This window comes from Haliotis rubra, unplaced genomic scaffold (assembly GCF_003918875.1).
Source record: "Haliotis rubra isolate DU_JTF1 unplaced genomic scaffold, ASM391887v1 Scf192, whole genome shotgun sequence".
Classification (NCBI taxonomy): Eukaryota; Metazoa; Mollusca; class Gastropoda; order Lepetellida; family Haliotidae; genus Haliotis; species Haliotis rubra.
The window spans coordinates 562,166-582,479 of record NW_025765914.1 but is presented as its reverse complement, the minus strand read 5'-3'; the positions used below and the strand labels follow the sequence as shown (position 1 = coordinate 582,479).

The window sequence follows — 20,314 nt, the reverse complement described above, 5'->3', positions numbered from 1 at the left end:
TTACCAAACACTTTCTGGATAATCATGTTTTGGAAATTTGTAAAGTGATGATTTTACTGTAACTGAACAATGATGTCAAGCTTGAATCAGTTACATGCACTCAGTAAGTAAACTCCAAAACAGCATGAAAAGTTTCTTTATTTGAAAAGTATATTAAGAAATATTACTTTTGACAGTCGTGATAAAATGAAACGACTCATGTCCTCGACAGATATTCCTCCGTCTTGCTTTTTTGTATATCAAACGAAACAGCCCAAAGTGAAATAGAATGGAAGTGTATTTGGTGAAGTAAATCAGGAAAATGCAAAATTGTTTTGGATTTATATTTGAAAATCCCGTCTATGCATTCTCCACACATAAGAATTGTGTATGTAAACCTAATTGTAATGTAGCCTCCAATATATAAAAAAGAAATGTAGTCTTATAGTTATGGCGATATCAAGTACTTGATTTTATACTGCGTTAAAAAAACTCACTCACTCACTCACTCACTCACTCACTCACTCACTCACTCACTCACTCACTCACTCACTCACTCACTCACTCACTCACTCACTCACTCACTCACTCACTCACTCACTCACTCACTCACTCACTCACTCACTCACTCACTCACTCACTCACTCACTCACTCACTCACTCACTCACTCACTCACTCACTCACTCACTCACTCACTCACTCACTCACTCACTCACTCACTCACTCACTCACTCACTCACTCACTCACTCACTCACTGTTTGTGTAAGAGCAAACATCCGGGACGAGAACTGAAACTGCATTGCCTCTGCCAGTCAGTGTAGGGACCACATCTCATACAGAAGCCTACGACGCTCCCAGGTGTTGTGGGATTTCGTTTGCCATAACAGCCCAGGTATGACGCAATTTGAGGAACAACTTATAATGGTACTAATCTCTCTTTAACAAAAGAAAACTCATGTCTAATACTGTGATTATGCGCCTATTGCTCCATAGATTGCAGTTACCTAGGTGTCATGGAATATTGAGTGCAGAGGTTTTTTAATCATGTGAAATTGTGCCCGCAATGGTTATGTAAACTCGCCCTTCTTTCAAATAAAGGGAAACGACACAACACTGGTTATATGTATTATTAGGAGACTGACTGGTGAGAAAAATAACATTGTCAACGCCTCTTTAATTCTCATAAAAGTAATTTATGTGCTAAATCATAGGTACGTTTATTTTCAGTTTGATGATGTGGGGATCTCATCAGATGATATTCAAAACAGATATTATCATTGTGTTGTTATCACATTTATTATACTGATTATATTGAAGGGATATGTGAATATGATAAACTCTCGCGAACAATCCGTCGATAATTTGTCCATTCATTTCACTTTCAGCATTTGTAGCAGGGCAGGATTGCTGGAGAAGCTCGGAGCTTGAGCCAGCGGTCAATAAGTGCATTTTTTCTTCGAATAATGTGTGGTAAATAAGTTACATTATCTCCTACTATTTACCTGTATGTATTGATATACAGAATGATATTGGTATCGTAATTCCATTACGTCCTCACACTGTTTATTGGTTTTCATGACTGAACAGCTCGTCCATACGCACCTAATACATTTTGGTTGTACGCAAAATGCGGGGTCGTTTGGAGGTTTAGGATGGTGGAAAACGATAAAATGAATTGGAATTAGACATAATTAACACGACACAATTAATCATTTCGTTACCGGCAACCTGACTTTTGGAACGCACGTTTTTAGCGATTTGAAATCGCCTGAGTATGTTTGTATTTCATGATTATCAGATATATACTATTTGAATCCTTTTACCAAACCAGAAAAATCAGTCAGTGTTTAAAATTACCACCCCAGAGATTTTCCTTTATCATTTTCATGTACGTTCATGACAGATCATGGCAGTTCCTCAGAACTGATTCAAATAAACTCATGCAAATTAAATCCCTAAAACCCTGGGTGACAAAATTAATGTTGACGGACCATACGAGAATCATACAAGAGGTTTGAGCAATTTTTTGACAGGTGACCTAACTAATTTGATGAGTGTGATTAATGAGTTTTTAATCCCTCTTACGTGACACCATACTGGGGTTGCTAAGGATACCTATGAATAACATTTTGATTTGGGGAGAATTTAGACAGCTGACCTATTTAAAAAGATGCGTTTGATGAATGACTTATATAATCCCAAACACGTCCTAAATAGATAAGCCCCTCACGTGATCTGTACTCTGATTGCTAAGAACGTTATCAGTGGATAATCCAACCGTCTCGTTATCCTGTCCCTCCGGTACATCATTGATGATTTATCAGCAAGAAGTTTAACCTAAAATGACATGAAAATACAGAGACGACCACCCAGCCTATGTAGGTTGAAATGTTTGAGTAACTATTTAAACATCCATATCTCTGAGTACTGTATATGTGTATGCCCCTGTTTGTTGTTGGACTGGCCGTGGTCTGATAAGGTCCTGACATTGCTTAAAAATCAAATGTGTCTAGTGATCTGTCTGTTGTAACGTCTGATCAGCCAATCAGTTTACCTGATATCAAATCAATGAAATGAAATTACGGTAGAATTCATGAAGAAATCACACTTTATGTGTTATAAAACTCTGTCACAGCTGTCTCGACCATGTCCAGCTTTGAAAGTGTTATGTCAGAGAGAGATAAATCCAGGTAGGGGTCACTGTCTGTAGCCAGCTATGTTGACTTCATAATACAGTTGATGGGAAGTATGCTGATAATACCTCGAGGGGCTCCTTAGATCGTTAAGTCATCAAAATGTATTGTGTTGTGTATTGAATACCTTGAAACTAACATTATTATGGAGTTGGCGTGTGCTTTAAACCAACTAAGTCCCAAATGTACAATGATTCTAATTATGTTCTAATTACATTAATGATATATACAATAAAATTTATAATATGTACACTGATTCAAAACGTGATTCAACCTGATCTTGACACTTTACCTCATGGTATTGGTTTAAACATATGTTTCTGGGTAATACAGTCACAGGCAGCCACATTGGAAGCCATTTAAAGGTGTTAGGGAGCCACAGGCAGCCACACTCAGAGCCAAGAGCCACACAGGGCCATACTCAGGGCCATTTATATTTAGTCAGGGCCACAATAGGGACATAGGGAGCCATAGGGAGTCATTTGACATCCACTTGGCGGCCAAAGGGAGCCATTCGCTGAGGTTTTGAAATAATTCAATGGTTTATGCAGAGTGAGATCATTACCCGAGCTTTTTCCACAGGCAGTATAATATGATTAAATACTGGTGTAAGCTTCTTGTGCCACTGATCATAGTACTTTATGGGCTTGTTAAGAGTATTTTGTATGAGGAGGTGCAGACCCGTGGTGTAAATAATTGGGCTTATCGGGTTAATTGTATTTTGTCATGCATTGGATTCAGTGAAATAGGGTTAAGATTGGGATTACCAATAGATTATTTATCAGTTATATAACAAAAGAATGAATGATCTTTAGTCGGTTGTACAACGAACAGTTGTCTAATGTCAGTCCTTATGCAATATATATACATTGTATGATAAACAAACAAGAAAGATATGCAGATTTCATATGATATTTATTAACTCCGTTTCCATTAGTACACACTAGGATAGGAGCACTCTCAAAGTCTACTTTTGTGAATTACATTGTCTCATTGCCCCTCCTCATCGTCCTGTCCAGATGCATCACTCTCTGCATCAGATATCATGTCTTCATCATCTTCAAGTCTTCCACCCAAGATTTATATTTGTACAGTTTTGAAAACACTTCATGATACATATACTGAACAGCAAAAGAAACGCAAGTTTCGAAAAAAGGAAATCTTATAAAAGTAAGCGTTCATGTTTATGGAACGTTCATGGTAAAGTGAAGTAATGATCCCAGATGAGATCATGTCATGCAGTTTGACATCCACATGAAATATTTGCGCAAGCACACCCACAGTGCAGAAAAACCATAATTGTAGCACGTGCATCGACGGTTCTGGTTGGAAATCATGCATTTCACTCCGAGGTATCCTTTATAAAGGTTTGTGTAAAAAAACAGTTCAGTTTTGATGCAAGGAGGTGTACACGCCACACAAACGACTGAGCAGAGGGGAATGGCCATTGGAAAGTTGCACGGAAGTAGCTCTGCAACCGCTGTATCTAGACAATTGGGCTGTTTTCTTACCACCATTACATGACTTGCTCAACGTCGTCAGCAAACCGGGGCTGCTGCTGATCGTCCCCATACCTGACGGCCACGAGTGACAACTCATGCGCAAGATCGGTTCATCCGGGCCAGGCATCTAAGGAACCGAACTCAAGCAGCAACAGTAACAGCAGCCTTAGTTCATGGGTCAAGGGGAGCAGTGTCCAGTGATACAATTAGGCGTGGTCTTCAGGCTGCTTGAATACACAGCCGGCGGCCATATGTGGGGCCAATTCTGGGACGAAATTGGACGTACGATTGTTGCAGGTAGACAGCCACTCACACTTGCACTGTCGGAACAGAGATTGATGCTTGAGCGGTACCACTTGCCTCAGGCCTTCTTTCCGACTCTAGTTAACTCAATGAGACACCGTTGCATGGCCTGTGTGCAAGCTAAAGGTGGCTTTATGCGCTACTAAAGAGTTTGTCACTTTTTGCGTTCAGGGGTATCTCCATTTGATGGACTGTGATAAATTTCAACTTATTGCAAATCAATGTCAACAACCACTTTCAGCTGTTAAACTGACAGTGTTATCTATACAATAAATGATTAGACATAATTTTGGTTGTCTTCTATTGAAAAAAATGACAAAAGGCTAGACTTGCTATTCTTTTGCTGTTCAGTATATTATTCGTGGCTTGTACTTGCTTCAATATTTCCCGTGTCTTTGGACCAACTTGCATATGATACAGATAAGTAATAAATCGTGCATACGTCTCTTTAAAAGTGATCCATATTGATTTCTTCAGTTTGCATTCTATCATGTCTTCAATTAGACCTCCTGTCATTTACAGCTGTTGTTTTTCATCCAAAAGGTCTTTACTCAGCTCATGCGTACATGAATACATTTGTCTTATTCCTAGCTCTTCGAGATCAGCCATCTTATTTTTCCATTTTTGTAAGACATCTGTGACATCATTTAACGATTCATCATCATCATCATCATCATCATCACCATCATCACCATCATCATCATCATCATCATCATTATCATTTTCCATTTCAGGACATTGTTTATTGTGTAAAAGTCTTTGTAAGTTGTGGTTATAGGTAGACACCTGTCCACAAGACTCTTAATCTGGCAGAGGACGTGGTGTCTTCACATCAGAGAAGTTGTCGTCTTCCTTCCCACTTTCTTTTGAATCCCACTTGGGGTATCCCAGATGGACCACTGAAGACTTTTCGGGACACGAGTTTCTTCTGTGTTTTTGCAAATCGTGCACGTCTTGAAAAATGAGTCCACATTCATCACAAGATGGCATTGTTGGGAGGTTTTCTCACATGTCTGCTCACTCTGAAAGTCTAACTCAGATTAAATTGTCCTGGCTTGGGAGTCTCCTTTTAAACTGAATGCATTGGGACAAAGTCGCAAATGGGGGAGGTATTTGGGGTTTTAGATCAACCAACAAGCCTAGTGGTTAAAGCTTTCGCTCGTCACGCTGAAGACCCGGGTTAAGGTTAATGTCTAGTTAATGATCAAGCTTATCAAAGTAAGTAGGTCACCTGTCAAAAAATTGCTCAACCCTTATGAGTTCCCTTGCACACAAATACAAAATAAATCTTGTTTCTGATCATTTAGACCCTTTGATCATGAATTCAGTGGTTGAGTTGATATAAACCTTCTTCTCTCTAACCGATTATCACGTTTACTGTATAGTTTACATTTTCTTAAGATCTACGGTTTCTCTGTACCATCCATGGATTGTAGAATATTTATCAGCCTACCTACCTGCCTCCAAGAAGGTGTGGCGAAGATACCTGATTGCTCTGCAGAAGATGCCATCCTCGTGCGGCGCTTGGCACGTATTAGTACAGAGGGAAGGCAGGCATCATGCCAGATTCAGTTCTCGCCTCTTTCTGGGCAAGGAAGTGGCCATGGAATCTCCACGTTCACAAGGAAACGACCATTGAAACTCCGCGAAATATGCGGACTAGACTGTCCAGGTCACGATCTGACTTTCATTATTATTTTTCAAACCAACGAATTTTGGAGTTCATTTAAAACCACCAAAACAAGTAATAACATAACAGGAATTATTGACACACAATTTCAGCTTCGAACTCCGTTTCAGTCAATACGTCTTGCTATTGTACCATGCTGTTCTTTGTGTCATTTACTAAATCTGTTTAATAAAGGCACTATTGCATCCTTGTGTATGTCAAATCTAGTTTTAAAGTCCTAACGTCTCGGCTTTAGGTGCCCATGGCATTAGCTCACTTGGCTAGTCAGGTGAGTTAATGAATTTGAAGTAGCAGTCGCTGAACAGATTCAAGAGAGAAGCGAGTGAGGCTGGTTAAGTACTATCACGTCGAGACAAGGTGATGATGATGGAAAACCCGCAGTATTGCAGGGCTTAGACATTTATCACTTCCGTGAATCTTTGGTTTTTGTTTTCTCCCAGGCACACCTAGAAACATAACCTAGGGTTCGAACTATAAGCCAAGATTTTGGGAAACGCAGGGAAGCAATTTGCATGTAAGAGTGAGTGAGTGAATATGTTTTCTGATTGAACCACAAGCGCTGTATATCATAGAGCCACACCGGTTATCAAATTGAACAAGTCGCTGCCAGCAATATGTTTTTATTTGGTGAGTGTTTGTTCAATGATCAACGTTTTCTGGTTCTGTGTACTAAATGTCCAGAAACTACTGTCTATAGGAATTCTTAAGGAAGAGGTACCATTCATTTTATTGCAGAACTACCTTTTTCTTTCAGACAATCGTATTGTAAATAACGGATTTGAAAAGTATTTTACCTACATCAGGTGAACACTATGCTGGCTAAATAATGCATGGGCAATTAATGCAAGTACATTCGATCTGTCGGTCAGATAAATTCGTTGATATATCCCGTTTGTACATGTGTCCTATTAAACGGCGTCGTCGGGTAACCTTGGATACATTTTCAACATAAAACCTTATGTTTTTTTATGAAGTATTACCTGATATTACCTATATACAATACATACTACGCACGTGAGCGAGTATTGTTTTATCCAGCCTTTAGTAAATTCCAGTAATATCATGGAACTGGAAATTGGATTTGGGATGACGTGCGATTGCGCTTTCCTCCAGGTATTCCATCTCCCCTAAGACAGGGAGTGTAAACATTGAATAATGATATTCAGCAGCAGCAAGGCATATTATATTACCCGGTACGTTCACGAATGCTCAGAATTAGTCACAACACTCGACATGTTATCAGAATTCCACGTAATATCAGTAAACTAGTGCATTAAGCAAGAGTGTGAGTTGGGGGGGTTGGGGTGGGGGTTTAACCTCATTTTGGACAGTATTTCAGTTACACAGTTTCCAGTTTGGTTCTCTATTGTGATCATATATTCTTGTGCTTGTGCAGAATGACTCTTTGCCTGTGCATCTGTTTTGAACCCTCAGTCATAGGTTTCTGACGAATTGAGAGAGTATACAGTCGGTTGTGTTGTTGCTTAACGCCGCACTCAGCAATATTCCAGCTATATGGCGGCGGTCTGGATATAAACGAGTCCGGGGCAGACAATCCAGTGATCAACAGCAAGGGCATCAATCTACGCAATTGGGATACGATGACATGTGTCAACCAAGTCAGCGAGTCTGACCACCCGATCCCATTAGTCCCCTCTTACAACAAGCATGGGTTACTGAAGACCAATTCTAAGCCAGATCTTCGCTGGCTGCATTGTATGGAAAACAGGATAGCTTTATTGTATACACGTAACGATCGTTTTCGCGAAAACTAGTTTTGAAAGACCACAAAAAAGCTGGTTAAAAACGTCTTTGTGAAACACGAAATGATGTTTCAGGACATGATGAGTGAAATGGTCATCCGCCTCAAACCAGGAGCCTTAACATCCACATCAATAGGCGCATCATATTTGGTATATGGTGCATATTATTCTAATTTAAATGTTCTTAGTCTGGTCTTGTAGATCATGTTAAACTTTCGCGTGAAAAAATGACTGTAATAGGTAAATGTTACAGGTCGACGATACATAAGCTGTTGAGGCTCATCCCTGTTAATGTGCAGTTTGACCTTCAGACGCAATCGTTTCTGTCATAGCGATGAATATCTCAGTCTTAATTTAACCCAGATGGAACACACACATCCATGTCTCCATTAACACACACATACACACACACATACACACACACTTCCTGTCTCCACGAACGAACACATACACATGTATCACATACACACACACATCACCCGTCTCCAGTATGCAGACATTCACTGCCTTCACGTACCTACTCTTCCTCTGACTACACACACACACACGTCTCTTGTTTACACCTATACGTACTTTACCGTCTATACACACACCCTCCTCTATCAGCACGTATACCTATTTCTGCCATCACCAATTCTCGTTCCCACCCCATTGATTCATGCGGTTCACTGCCACGATCCGTTAGTTGTGATTCGCCTGACTATATTCCGTGGTTTGCGTCACATGATGATCCTATGATCATGCGTTCGCTTCCAACAATCGATCTCAATGTGTTTCCTCCCTTTACCAGTAAACTACCAATGCCTGTGTTTATTTCTCAAATAGAGCATGTGAAAATGCCCACTTACTGGCAAGGAAGAGTTGACCTTCGAAAATGCAATTGTGGATCATGACCTTACGACACCCTCTCGTACGTCGTTGATTGTTGCAATTACTGCCAGTAGTATCCGTTGTATGTGTTTCCTGCTAGAGCCACACCAGTTATTTACTGGGAACATGTCGCTGACGATGTTTGGACGAGTGGTCATCCTTCTATTACAGTGCATATATTTCTTCATACATTTTTATATTTTTCACAAATTATTCATAACATAGGAAATCTGTATAGGTGCAAGTCGCTGTGCATAGTCTGTCTTGTTTTTAGCCCTGCATGGCAAGTGCAGTAGTAGGCAATTAGCAAACGCATCCACGCCAACCTTAAACTAATTAATCAAAGATGAAGCTAGCGAGCTGTGTCGGCTCCGGCCTTTTTTCTCGGGTACATCCCTTGGTCAAGCACAGATAAGTAGTCCCATCCCAGCAGGAGCATGTCTACCACCAACTAAGTCGTAATCGAAAATCAACTTTTGTTGAACAAGATCGAGATTACCATCATGCCATCCTCTTTGTCCTGTCGTAAATGCCACGGTCAAGCGCTGACAGATATTTCGTTAAGCAGCTGGCGCAAGCTGACCGTGGCTACACTATAAAGAAAATCAAACCTTGTTAGGTAATCATCTTCTTACCACCTACCTCGTGTAGTGAACCTTGTCAGCATAGGGTAGATAACGCATATGGAAACTTCAACTTTATAGAAACTTGATAATGACAAACGAGTAGAGCTGTGGGGTATAAAATCCTGGGTTCTTCCATCTCAGGCACACTTGCTTGAATAAACCCTGGATCTCACAGCTCTGGCTCCTTTCTTGTTTCAAGGTAAGAAACATTTAAACTTTAGTCTTGTTTAACTTGTTATTTCTTTGTAATTATCGTCTAGAAAATGTTAGAGTTAGGTTAGAAACATTCCTACAACATTGAAGCACTTTGTCATTGCAAATGCTAGTTCTAGATAACCGATTAATTATTAGGCACTACCCAGGGATATTTATTTATGCACATTGCGTCGTGGGCTCCTCAAGTTTATGATTTTCATGTACAAACGAATATTTCTTTTCTATGTTTCGACACACATGTGTGTATTCCCAGCCTTTGTCTTGTTTTATTCATTTGCGTGTTAGATCTGTATATGCAGGTTATATTCTCGTTCAGTAGCCTAGATTCTAGTAGCTTAGTCAAAAAAACAGTTCCGAGAGTTTATACAATCATTTCCAGCAAAGACGAAGTTTATGTATTTTACTATAGTCCGCCATTACAGTTAGAATGCGTACAGTCAATACCGGAGTTAAATGGTATATGTCAAATCTGAGCACTTCGCGCCGTTTACCGTATTTGCTCAAGGCATTTATGTTGATAACGGAAATTACTTACACAAGTCATAAATCGTTGCCGTAGCTAATGCATTAAGCGCGACATACCGTAATAATAGTAAATTCCTGCCGTAGTCAATACACTAAGCGCGACATACCGTAATAGTCATAAATTCCTACCGTAGTTACTCAAGAAAATGTTGTATTATTTGTATTATGTTTCTGTAAGCAGTTACCGTACATACCCTGTTGTACCACACATTGCTTATATTACCGGACTTAGATATAAACTGTATAAGGATATCATTGATTACTATTTCTATTATTGTATGTCATTATTATGTATGAATTGAGGTATTTTGAATGTCATGCAAACACACTTGCTTGAATAAACCCTGGATCTCACAGCTCTGCCTCCTTTCTTGTTTCAAGGTTTCAAGGCTTGCTCCCTATAGCTAATTCCCCAAATCGAGGCCTGACAGCACCTTTAGCACACCTAGCGCTAAAGGTCGTCCTTCAACGGACACAGACCACAAAGCTGTCTTACTTCTGTATTTGCCAGCAATATGTTTTTCATTTGGTGAGTACTGACCAAATTTCAGATTCTCGTGTTCATTGTCTTCTATGTATGAAATGAATGACCACAATCTGCTGTCAATAGACTTTATATACTCCTTTCAGACAGTTATGTTAATATCAATGACGGCTTTGAAAAGAATCACTTAACATAATGCCAAAGTAAAATTGCGAGGCGTAATAACCTAAAACCTCGTTATTAAAAACAGGTTTCAACTAAATTGCTATATTTCTCTCTGAAGCTCTGTTTCCCAGTGATGGACATGAGACACGCCGACGGCAGAACGAGGAGAGCATGGTAAACATGACAAGTGTTGAAGAAGGTTTTGAAAATGTTTGCTTTGCACAGCTCCGTCCCTGTCTTGATAACATCCGCCCTCTCCATTCCATAGACGGTTTTCAAGGCCTCGTTGTTGATGGGAGGCTCGCTGTACCGTGCCAGTAAGTAAGCTCTCAGTTGTGACTTATCGTTGTGAACGATTATAAAAATAGATTAATCAAGAACAAGTATTTTACCTCTAGTGGTGTTAGACAAAGATGTATGTTGACACCCTTCCTATTTATCCAATTCATCAATGAACTTATAACTAAACTAGAAAGCAGTAGCATCTGTAGCATTTTTTGTAAATGATGGTATTGAACTAATTAACATTTTGCTATTTGCCGACGATGTGCTCTTCTTAGCAGATTGTGAAATATTGCAGGCATATCTTTCCTATAACATGGGTAAGTGTACAGATAAATACGGCACCTTCTATATTAAATGTTGTCTTTAGGCATTTAACAGTGGAAAATATCCCTCTCTCCCTCCCGCCCTCACTCAAACAATCCACCCGTCCACCCACCCGCCAACAGACACACTCACCCACACACTCTCAAGTATTAGTCCACCCCATCCATCCACCCACATACGCAAACGCCCACCCACCCACTCACTCACACTGTATTGGTAATTGTTTGTGGAAGGTCAAACATCAGGGAAGAAAACTGGAATTGTATAGCCTCCGTCAGTCAGTGTAAGGACAACGGCTTGTACAGGGACATACGATACTCTCAGTTGTCGTGGGATTTCCTTTGCCAGAGCAGCCCAGGTATGTCGCATGAAGTTTGATAAACATCATACAACTTGTAATATTGGTACTAATTTCTCTGTAAAGAAAAAGTCTAATACTGAGATTATGCGCCTATAGCTCTAAGGATTCACGTTAACTAGGTGTCAAGGGATATTGAGTATAGAGGGAGAAATTGTGAAATTGTGCTCGCAATGGTTGCGTAACACCCCACCTCACTTTCACGTAAATGGAAACGACACGAAACTGGTTATATGTACTAGTAGGAGATTGACTGGTCAGAAAAATAACATTGTTAACACCTTATAATTCTCATAAAAGTAATTTATGCATTTAGGCATAGGTAATTTTACTTTTAGTTTGATGATGTGGGGATCTCAGCAGATGGTATTCTTAACATATATTCTCACTGGCTATTAACACATTTATCATACCGATTATATGGAAGGAATGTGTGAATATGATAGACACTCGCAAACAGTCCGTCATTTCATCTTCGTCACTTTCAGCATTTGTAGCAGGGAAGGATTGTTGGAAGAGCTCGGAGCTTGAGCCAACGCTCATTAAGTGCTTTGGTCCTTCGAGTAATGTGTGGTAAATAATTTACATTATCTCATACTATTTACCTGTATGCATTGATACACAGAATGATATTGGTATCATTATCACAGAGCACATCACATCACAGAACACATCGTTCAAACACACCTGGGCATTTTGGTTGTTCGCAAAACGCGAGATCGTTTAGCGGTTTAGGATGGTGGAATACAACAAAATTACACAGCTAGAATGGTAATGGGTCTAGAAGACCTGAATTGGAGTTAGACATAATTAGCATGAGATATTTAGATATTTGGGCCTATAACGTGTTAAGCGATTTGAAATCGCCTGAGTAATGTTTGTATTAAATGATGATTCTCAGATACTATTTGAATGCTTTTACCTAACCAAGAGAATCAGTCAGTGTTTAAGTTTGCCACCCCAGTGTTATTCCTTAATCCTTATCATGTACGTTCATGACAGACAGACAGATCATGACAGTTGATCAGAACTGATACAAACATACTCAGACGAATTACGTGGGTCGATCAAAAATTGCGTAGATTAACTGTATTCTCGATGTCCAATGTTTGAAAAGCTTCCATGTTATTTTGAAGGAATCTTTAGCAAAGTCATATCCAAAATTTCACATATGTGGGTAATGTGGTTAACGAAATATTAGTCATCACAACACACCCGGGTAGAACATTTCTAACAAAGCTGCAGGAAATGAAAAACGATCTGTCATTTGGTACCTCTTGGATAATGGTATGCCCTCAGTGTATATCATATAAAATATGTTCAGTGTAGTATTTGATGACTTCCCGTCATAATCAACAGTCAAAGACTTGGATTGCTTGATTTGTATTTAGTCGAGGGCTGTTTTTTTAAGGACACCCCCATTTCAATCTTCCTAAAACATTGTGTCCAGATATTCAAGCTGGTTCTGTTTACAATATATTGTGAGCTGACATTCAGTGTTTAGTATGAACTCTTGGCATCATGTATGGATAAGTGAAAACATTAGAATAAGTTATGTCCTTATGATTACGTCATCTGAAAGGGGGTGGGTAGTGTCTCCAAAAGCTCTTTCAGTCAAAATGAAGGGTGGGTCACTTTAAAAAGCGTTTGTAATTTCAATTTGCTTTTTTATGAACTTTAAGGGTGATTCTAGGGGACTTCTATCAATCTCAAACACACCAAATATTTCTTGCATATTTTGTTTAATGATGTTTTTCATGCATTTATTGTAGAGTTTGCGTTTTTTGAGGAACCAAGATAAAAGGTCAAACAAAATGGGGATCATGAGACTGGAACATAGCAAAAACAAATTGCTTGAGTTTGACAGATTATATGTAGGAAAAAACCCTTAAAAATAACTGCTTTATATCGTTTTCTTGGTGATTCTACATACTTCTTGATCGCCCCTTGTAAATCCCTAAAACCCTTGGTGCGAAAATTGATCTTCACGGACCATACGAGACTCACGTATAGGATGATATTGGCATTAATTTGGTTTGAATGGCATGCCGGAAAACGCTTCTGATTCTATTCCAGCCTGAAGTTGGTCATTAGGAAATTAGTCGATTCAGAAGTCGATTGTTGTAGAATATTATTTGTTACTATGTTTTTAATGTGTTATTTACACGACTTACCAAAACATTTAGACTTTCAAACGTTTTATGGAGAACATATTTTGAAATGACGAAAACGTTGACGGGTTTCGTTCCAAGGTCCTGTGGAAAACCGCTATGAGTTCCCTAGCACACATATGCAAACAATCTTGTTTCTGATCATTTAGACCCTTTGATCATGAATTCAGTGGTTTAGTATGGATTTGGGAAAGTAGGAGAGTTTAACAACATGCACATTTACTCCCTGTGACATGAATCGAAGAAATGCAGCTCCAAAATATCGTATTATGGAACCGATCAGTATCTAAGACTTGAACAATCTACGGATGATCTTCGCGATCTGTTCTATCATTTCGACATGATTCTGCAAATTATAATATGATCAGTGTCTCTCTCACCGCTTATCACGTTTACTATATTGATTACTATATCCTTTTGGTTAACATTTTCTTAAGATCTACGGGGTTTCTTTCTTTCTCTCTCTCAGCGAACCAACCTGCCTCCAAGAACGTGCGGCGAAGATACCTGGCTGCTCAACAGAAGACGCCACCCTCTTGCGGCGCCTGGCACGTATTAGTATGGAGGGAAGACATGCAACATGCTAGATTCAATTCTGTGCAGGCGAGTGGCCAGGGAATCTTCATCTTCACAAGGGACCAACCAGGAAATCAACTCCATTGGACATCCTTGTAAAAAAACTATAAAAGACTATAAATGTGACGATCGGACTTTATACATTAATATTTCTCAAATAACATATTTTTATGAATTTTGTGGTTCGTTTGAAAAAAACCACGAGTAATAACATAACAGGAATTATTAACCATAAAAGACAAAATTACAAATGCTTAGATATCCTATAGGAATTACGCTCTACACACATACAGCCTCCAGCTCCGTTTCTGTCAATGCGTCTTGCTATTGTACCCTGCTGTTCTTGGTGTCTTTTACTAAATTTGTTTAATGAAGGCACTCTTACATCCTTGTGTATGTCAAATCTAGAAACGAGTGAGTCTGGTTAAGTACTATCACGACGAGACTGCATGATGATAATGGAAAGCTTGAAGTAATGCAGGTCTTAGATATTTATCACTTCCGTGAATCTTTGGTTGTGATTTTGTCAAAGGCAAACCTAGAAACATATCCTCGGGTTCGTACTGTGATCCTAGATTTGGGGAAACGCACGTATGAGTTATTGAGCGAACATTTTTCTAATTGAACCAAATGATGTTGTCGATATGTGTCGAACCTCGCTTTTTCGATCAGTGACATATTCTCAAATTTATCCACACACACAAATGTCCCCATGTCTTAATTCCTTGTCAACTGAGGTGAGGTGAAATTGGGTTTAACGTCGTGCTTAGAATATTTCGTTCATTTGACGACGTGCATGCGTGTATGTGTATGTGCGGCTGCTTGTACTAGCCCAGACTGAAGCAGGTTTTATAGTGCTAGCCCACTGAGATACCATGCCGCAGTGAAGCATGAATACCCCACTCAGACACATTATACTGACTCCGAGCCGACGAGTCCTTGTTGTACCCATTAATGCCGAGCGCCAGGCAGAGACCAACAAGTACCATATTTTAACGTCTTTGTGTATGACGCGGTCGGGGATCGAACCCGCGACCTTCCGCTCTCCGGGCGGACGCTCTAACCACTACACCACGGAGGCGGTACCCTTGTCAACTGAACAGAGATACTTCCCTTACTCAGGTTCTACGGATTTGAAAACGTATACGTTACTCAAGTTTTAGAATGAGCAATGAAATACCTGCATCCCACCCCTACAGCGATATCCGCATGGATGAGGCACTTTATGTTGCTTATTATTTTTTCACATAAATATCCTCTTGTAAAGTTTTTTTAAAGGCATTTAGAAATTGGATGAATATGAATACATGACACATCTGATGGATAACAACTTCAAATTATTCTTTATACTTGATGAAATAGCAGGAATTAGCTCTGAAACGTCGTATAAAGAATAAAAGAAACTATTATCTGTAAAACGTGCCATGTATTCACATCCTCTGGCAGACAAAGTTTTAGGATATGTGGCGCCCGAATAACAGGGTTCCTTCGTACTGTGAAAATAATCAAGGTATTCAAGGTCAGTGGAGTTACTTATACCAGCAGGATCAATCAGGTTTGAAAATACAAGAGCACTACTGAATTTTCACAGAAACCTATCACCTCTCTTTTTATAGACAGGAGACGTGAGAACCCATCAAACCCCGGTTTCCTCAGACAAGCTCAGTACGAAGAACAAAAGTTAAGAATGGGTTAAATGTGTACTCATCTCAGTGAGGTCGATCAACGTTTCGACTTCAGTAAGGGGACATTCCTCACAAAAATGTAGAGTGGCTGACATATATTAAGTTTACTCTCGTATATTGGCTTCTGACAACCGCAATGTATCCCACAGCAGTACGGGTTGCAAATAAGAGCCACAAAAAACGTTCTCAAGGCCATAAATCGTGTCCTGTGTACGTGTGTTTTGTACAACAATATAGATGACACCAGGTGTTTTGTATGGAACATCATATCCCGTTTATACGTAACGCCCATAAGATACCTAAGCAAAGACCAATGGGAAATTGCATTGAACAGGAATATGCTCAAAATTCATAATACTTTAAAATACTTATTAATGTCTCAGCTGAACACATTTGTTAACATTCAAATATGTAAAATTTTCGTCAGTAGTGTACCCACTTGCATCAGAGGTGTGGCAATGGTGCTCGATCTCTGATTTAAAGATATTTTATTCATTGAAGAAAAGGATTGGGCACAAGTTATTCCAACTTAATGACGCCCTCTCCCAAGAACTTTGTTGTTTCGACTGAATCATTGAGCAAAGCGTATCGCATGTATGAGTGAGTGAGTGAATACTGTTCTAACTGAACCAGACGAATCTGTAGATATCAATACAATTTAATGTGTAGAATTTGTCGAATCCGCATACTTCGGTCACTTACACCCTTTCATCTGACCACAGTTACAACCTTTAACTCACAATCTTGTTTTTATCACCCTTTAGATAATGCATAAGGTTTAGAATGAGCAATGACAAAACTGTAGTGTATCCCTACACGGAAAATAATCCGGATAAAGGAAGAAATTTGTTCATTATATGTTTCTCTTCACGCAAATACGTTTAAATTGTGTTTGTTTACTTGTACCAACTGAATCACTCCGGTTTGAATTCGCCTTTGGATTACTGGATCATCTCTGAAAAATATGACATTCTTTATTTAAACACAAAAAAACGTGCTCTGAAAAGCAAGCATTGTAATACGAAACGTCTACCATGAATCGTTTCGAACGTTTTACTGTGGTCTTCAGTGTTATTACACTGGTCTTCACTGTGATCACCAATCAACGTCATCAAATCATGGATACCTCAACTCAACTTGACGTTCAACTCAGGTGTCCTGATTTTACCAGTCTGAGCAAGTCTGAGAAAAGCATCAATAACAATGGTGAATGTGAAGCCAATAATAATTTCTGGTAAAATATACTTTTACGTAACCCTTTATTTCAACATGAATTCTGAAATGCAATATTAAAAGCCAAAACAAGCGAGTCCTGCAGATGTGATGTGTGTTTAGACACAGGGTGTGCTATAGCTACAACACATTCTCTTGCTCGATATCATAAGGAAAGGTTGTCATGAGTTGAAAAGTGTAATTTAATTAATCAAATCAAAACCAGATACAGATACTAGCCAGGTAAGCTGCATTGAAACACAATTCCCAAAGAACTCAGCAATGTGACATTTGACTCCAAACTTCAAATGCTGGGGTTAACACTGACATCAGTACGAACTGAACTAAAACTTATGAGCGAATAATCATAAGAGGCCAGTGAATAAAAGACAAATGTCATTGAAATAAACACAGGATTTTGTGTGCAACCATAAAAGACATATTCTACGAAATATTTGACAATATCATTGGTCGGTGTGTTCACGAATGTCCAGAATTAGTCAGTCACAGCACTCGACATGCCATCAGAATACCAGTATAAAAACAGTACATTTAGCAAGAGCGTGAGTTGGGGAGTCGGGTTAGCCTTATTTTGGACAGCATTTCAGTTGTAGCCAAATGGTTTCCAATGTGGTTGTCTATTTTGAAGGGCGGTGGGGTAGTCTAGTGGTTAAAGCGTTGGCTCGTCACGCCGAAGACCCGGGTTCGAATCCCCACATGGGTACAATGAGTGAAGCCCATTTCTGGTGTCCCCCGCCGTGATATTGCTGGAATATTGCTAAAAGCGGCGTAAAACCAAACTCAGTCAGTCTATTTTGACCAAATATTCTTGTGCTTGTACAGTTGAATCCTTGACCTGAGTGAGTGAGTTAAGTTTTACGCCGTACTCAGCAATATCCCAGCTATATGGCGGTCCTTGACCTGACTGTGCATCTGTTTGGAACCCTCAGTTATAAGTTTCTGACTGAAGAAGGGACGCATCTCTGCACAGATACAGATTGTGCCCATCAGTGCAAGAGAATACAAAAGACAATACCCATGGCCAAGTTATGGCGATGGTAAATATCTGGAAACTTATGCTTTTGTTACAGCTGCTGAACTGATGGCAAGCAAGTATGTGATCAGCAACTTGGCAAGGTCTCACTTACTGATCGGCTAATTCAATTAGGATAACACAAACAATATCCAACCGAATCTTTGACGATTGCAAATATAAGTCAAATAAGACATTAGAATTCATCATAATTTACTGTTTCTCAAAGGTAGATCAAAATACCGAATGCAGGTAAAGTTTGATGTCGTGTATGCAGCAAAAGATAAATGATCACTGTAAACTTAAACATCAGAAGCTTCTTTCAAACTTTTATTTGAATAATAATTTATAGTGATATTTTCCACGGATGATGGCTAGAATTTGGGAATAAGAAATATATTCACCTCATCTGAAGTTCGAATTTTATTTTTATGTTGTTATTTCACTTCTGTCGTGACATGCAAAATCAGTTATGGATATTGTAGCGCGTTTATCCAGATAATGGGATAATTTTGGCTAATAGGGGGCACGTAATGGTTTTCTGCGTTACAACTTTGTCTATTTTCATTTTAAAATTATTAGTGATGTGTGAACCATACTAACAATGTGGATCTTTTTAACCTGACAGATTATAAGAAAATATTTGTTGAAAACAGGAAACTACCCTACATTTACTTTATTGGTGGATAATATATAGCTTGATTTCTACCTAAATCGATTCCGGATGTCGGGATAATAACTGTTGAAAATAAGGTAATGGGGATAATCATACAATAACTGATTGTATCTGGTACGTCCACAGTTGTTTCCAGGATGTAAGTTTGCCGTCATTGTTACATTTGTTGTATATGACCTGTTTCTGAATGCATTGTGTACTGATAACGTTTGGCCATGGGAGACGTGTTGGGTTACACTTATCGTAGGGGTACCCAAAGTGATCTAGAATGCATGTTTGATGTAAGCAACGATGGTTAAGTGGGTTAAATGGGTGACTGTCTGTGTCAAAGTGTGAGTTCGAATCCCTGGTACGTCCCTACCAAAACCCGCTCTATTTGCACCCTACAAATTTACTTCAGCATCGTTTGATAATTTTCCAATCAGGCATTGCGTATTCGTTATTTCAGAGGGATGAGATTGATGAAGAAGAAAAGCCCAAAGTGATGATGCGTTTTCCCTTTGGAGAAGAACACGTTACTGACCATGGGCTCAGACTTAGAAACGACCATTGGTTTTAATGTATGCTTAGAGGAGGCAACGCTGCACAGCGGCTTCAGCGCTTAATAACAATTGTGTATTTGTATACACGTAAAAAGCACGTATGAGATACTATATTTTGGAAGAATAGGGCTGGTTTATGAAACATTATTTTGAAATACGAGATGATGTTCGAATTTAACTATGAACAACAATGCAAAGAATATAATACAAACAATTGAACTAGGGTCTGGGCAGATTTAATAAACTAGCAGAAGCATGGTATACATATATATATGATAAAGTACAGTACATTGCTTAATGCTGTGATGTTACATTTGACATATAATGCATTAATCTCCCATACAAATCTATGGAATCAAAAATGTTATATTTTGAATGTAGGTGCGTACATATTTTAGCCACAAGCCAGTAATACTACCGGGAGGGAATATAATAAGTACAATGGGTGGGAATTCAAAACTGCTACTCTGCCAAGCGGGCGAACGGCGGCCGCCAACTACAACGACACGTGCGGTGCAAGGAAGGGGGGAATAACTCCTGTCTATCGCCAATACAGATCAAGGGAGGCGATTCCTGTCACCTTACGTCAAAAAACATTTATACCAAAATAAGACTTTAACTACAGTAACCATGA

General features: G+C 39.2%; 1 protein-coding gene and 1 long non-coding RNA gene across 2 annotated transcripts; both read left to right on the top strand.

Moving 5' to 3' along the window:
* The first annotated feature begins 752 nt into the window (after positions 1 to 752).
* LOC124274577 lies at positions 753 to 6,359 on the top strand. The gene is made up of 3 exons (XR_006897980.1): positions 753 to 873; positions 1,367 to 1,451; positions 5,928 to 6,359. It is a non-coding gene; the product is annotated as an uncharacterized LOC124274577 (long non-coding RNA).
* A 4,589-nt stretch (positions 6,360 to 10,948) lies between these two features.
* LOC124274576 lies at positions 10,949 to 14,591 on the top strand. Its single transcript, XM_046709941.1, has 4 exons — positions 10,949 to 11,135; positions 11,661 to 11,785; positions 12,274 to 12,358; positions 14,426 to 14,591. Exons 1-4 carry the CDS (start codon positions 10,990 to 10,992, stop codon positions 14,541 to 14,543), a joined length of 474 nt encoding a protein of 157 aa, XP_046565897.1. The 5' UTR covers positions 10,949 to 10,989; the 3' UTR covers positions 14,544 to 14,591.
* The last annotated feature ends 5,723 nt before the right edge of the window (positions 14,592 to 20,314 follow it).

Coding starts and splice junctions, on each gene's coding strand:
- LOC124274576 (XM_046709941.1), top strand. CDS start 10,990: ATGGTAAACATGACAAGTGTTGAAGAAGGTTTTGAAAATGTTTGCTTT. Junction 11,136..11,660: donor AGGCTCGCTGTACCGTGCCA/GTAAGTAAGCTC, acceptor TGTTTGTGGAAG/GTCAAACATCAGGGAAGAAA. Junction 12,359..14,425: donor GGTCCTTCGAGTAATGTGTG/GTAAATAATTTA, acceptor TCTCTCTCTCAG/CGAACCAACCTGCCTCCAAG.